The sequence below is a fragment of the Myotis brandtii genome, unplaced genomic scaffold (genome assembly GCF_000412655.1).
Source record: "Myotis brandtii unplaced genomic scaffold, ASM41265v1 scaffold1282, whole genome shotgun sequence".
NCBI classification, from domain to species: domain Eukaryota; kingdom Metazoa; phylum Chordata; class Mammalia; order Chiroptera; family Vespertilionidae; genus Myotis; species Myotis brandtii.
Window position 1 is genome coordinate 637,826 of NW_005354519.1, and position 1,799 is coordinate 639,624.

The 1,799-nt window shown below is 43.7% G+C and overlaps 1 protein-coding gene across 1 annotated transcript in view; it reads left to right on the top strand.

Moving 5' to 3' along the window:
* Positions 1-1,157, top strand: part of LOC106724981 (RNA polymerase-associated protein RTF1 homolog) — a 2,267-nt gene extending 1,110 nt beyond the window's left edge. Inside the window, exons 2-3 of the mRNA XM_014534304.1 lie at positions 5-87; positions 828-1,157. Coding sequence (XP_014389790.1) covers positions 5-87; positions 828-1,046 — 302 coding nt within the window. The 3' untranslated portion in view covers positions 1,047-1,157. The remainder of the gene's footprint in view (positions 1-4; positions 88-827) is intronic.
* Positions 1,158-1,799: the final 642 nt, after the last annotated feature.

Here is a 1,799-nt window from a genome sequence, read left to right on the forward strand (position 1 = left end):
CCAGCTGTTCAAGCTGCCATCTTGGCCCAGCTGAATGCAAAGTATGGTTCTGGAGTGTTACCAGATGCTCCAAAGGAAATGAGCAAGGTGAGTGCAGCACTGCCTCCCCTGTGCCTGCGGAGCGAGGCTGCAGGCCTGGACACCAGGCAGAACCTGGCCTAGTTTGGACTTGATTTTCCCATCTGGAGGAACCTGAAGTCCCACTGACCGTCCTTTCTCCATCCCAGTTATGTACACATGTGGAAAACAGCTGCTGACTTTGGTCAGATAACTTAAATTCTAACCCAACACCACTTCTTAACTAAGGCTTTCACTGTGGCTTTAGGCAACTGACATCTAGTCCTCTGATCCACTTTTCTCTTATGTACAATGGGTATAATACTTATACCCTGCCTACCTCACAGGAAAATTAGGAGGAGCATATGACATATAAGGATCAGACAATGATGAAAGTGAAAGCTCTTTGAAAACTGAAAATCTAAACTGAGTACTGCCCGAAAGAGAACTACTTTTCTGCCTAAGTTAGGTCTTTTCCTGTAGAGCCCAAACTGCCAGGAATTCCTGAAATCTTGGGTCAGAAGGTTGGTTTGTCTTAAGCCTATCTTTCTACCCTCACACCATAGGCATGAGCCTGCCCTCTCCTCTTTGCTTTTAAGCTTCAGAAAAAAAACCTCTTTGTCTGTGGCCTCCTGTCCTGAGAAAAGGAATCAGAAAAGAGCCTTAGTAGGAAGATCTAATAAACTTGAGCAAGAGCTTTTACCATTAGTGCTGCTTGAAGTCCACTTACATTTATGCTTTTCTAATTAATTTTTCTCTTCACATTGCAGGGTCAGGGAAAGGATAAAGATTTGAATTCTAAGTCAGCCAGTGACCTCTCAGAAGACTTGTTCAAAGTACATGATTTCGATGTGAAGATTGATTTACAAGTTCCCAGCTCAGAGTCAAAGGCTTTGGCCATCACCTCCACGGCTCCACCAGCCAAGGATGGGGCTCCAAGGAGATCTCTGGACTTGGAAGACTACAAAAGACGACGGGGGCTTTTTTGAGCTCACCCAGCCTGCTGCTTCTGACCCTGCATGCCCATCAGTGTCCCGCCTTTCCTCTTCCTTTGATGTGCCCTCTTTGGGCTGGAGCAGCAGTAGAAACTGGGAAGAGACTCTAAATAGAGTGCACAAGTATTCATTTCATTATTATGCTTTGTTATATAGGGTGGGTTTTTTTGGTAATATCAGTGCACAATTTAAACATAAATAAACATTAAGATCAGCCTAACGCACTTCTTGATTGCTAATCGATTTCTATTACCTACCAGAAAAGGACTGTGCATTTCAAAGGAGTAGTAAAATGTCAGTTCAACACAAACTCTGCTAACCAGAATATCACACCCCCCGAAGACATACATCACTGAGATTGTTTTTGCCACCCATCTTTTGTGGAATAGGTACAATGAGAATGAGCAGGAAAGAAAATAACCAGGATGAGGGGATAGAAAAGGAAAAACCATCTGAGAAATTTCTTATATTGCTGAAAAGGGGAAGAGAAAGATCTGGGATGAAGAAAGGCCGAGCTTGATGGGAGGAGCAGGTAGGAGAGAAAACACAGTATTATATATAACAGAGACATACGTAATTTACACTGCATGCAAATTAGGTCCTGTGAGGCTGAGTCAAGCACAGAGTGGGCTTAGGGGCCCACTCATGAGCTCTTTTAGACATTCAGCTTCAGACACATCAGCCACAAAGTAACAGTCACAGCAACTGTCAGTACCGTTTTCTGCTATATACAGCCTAGAGCTTCTT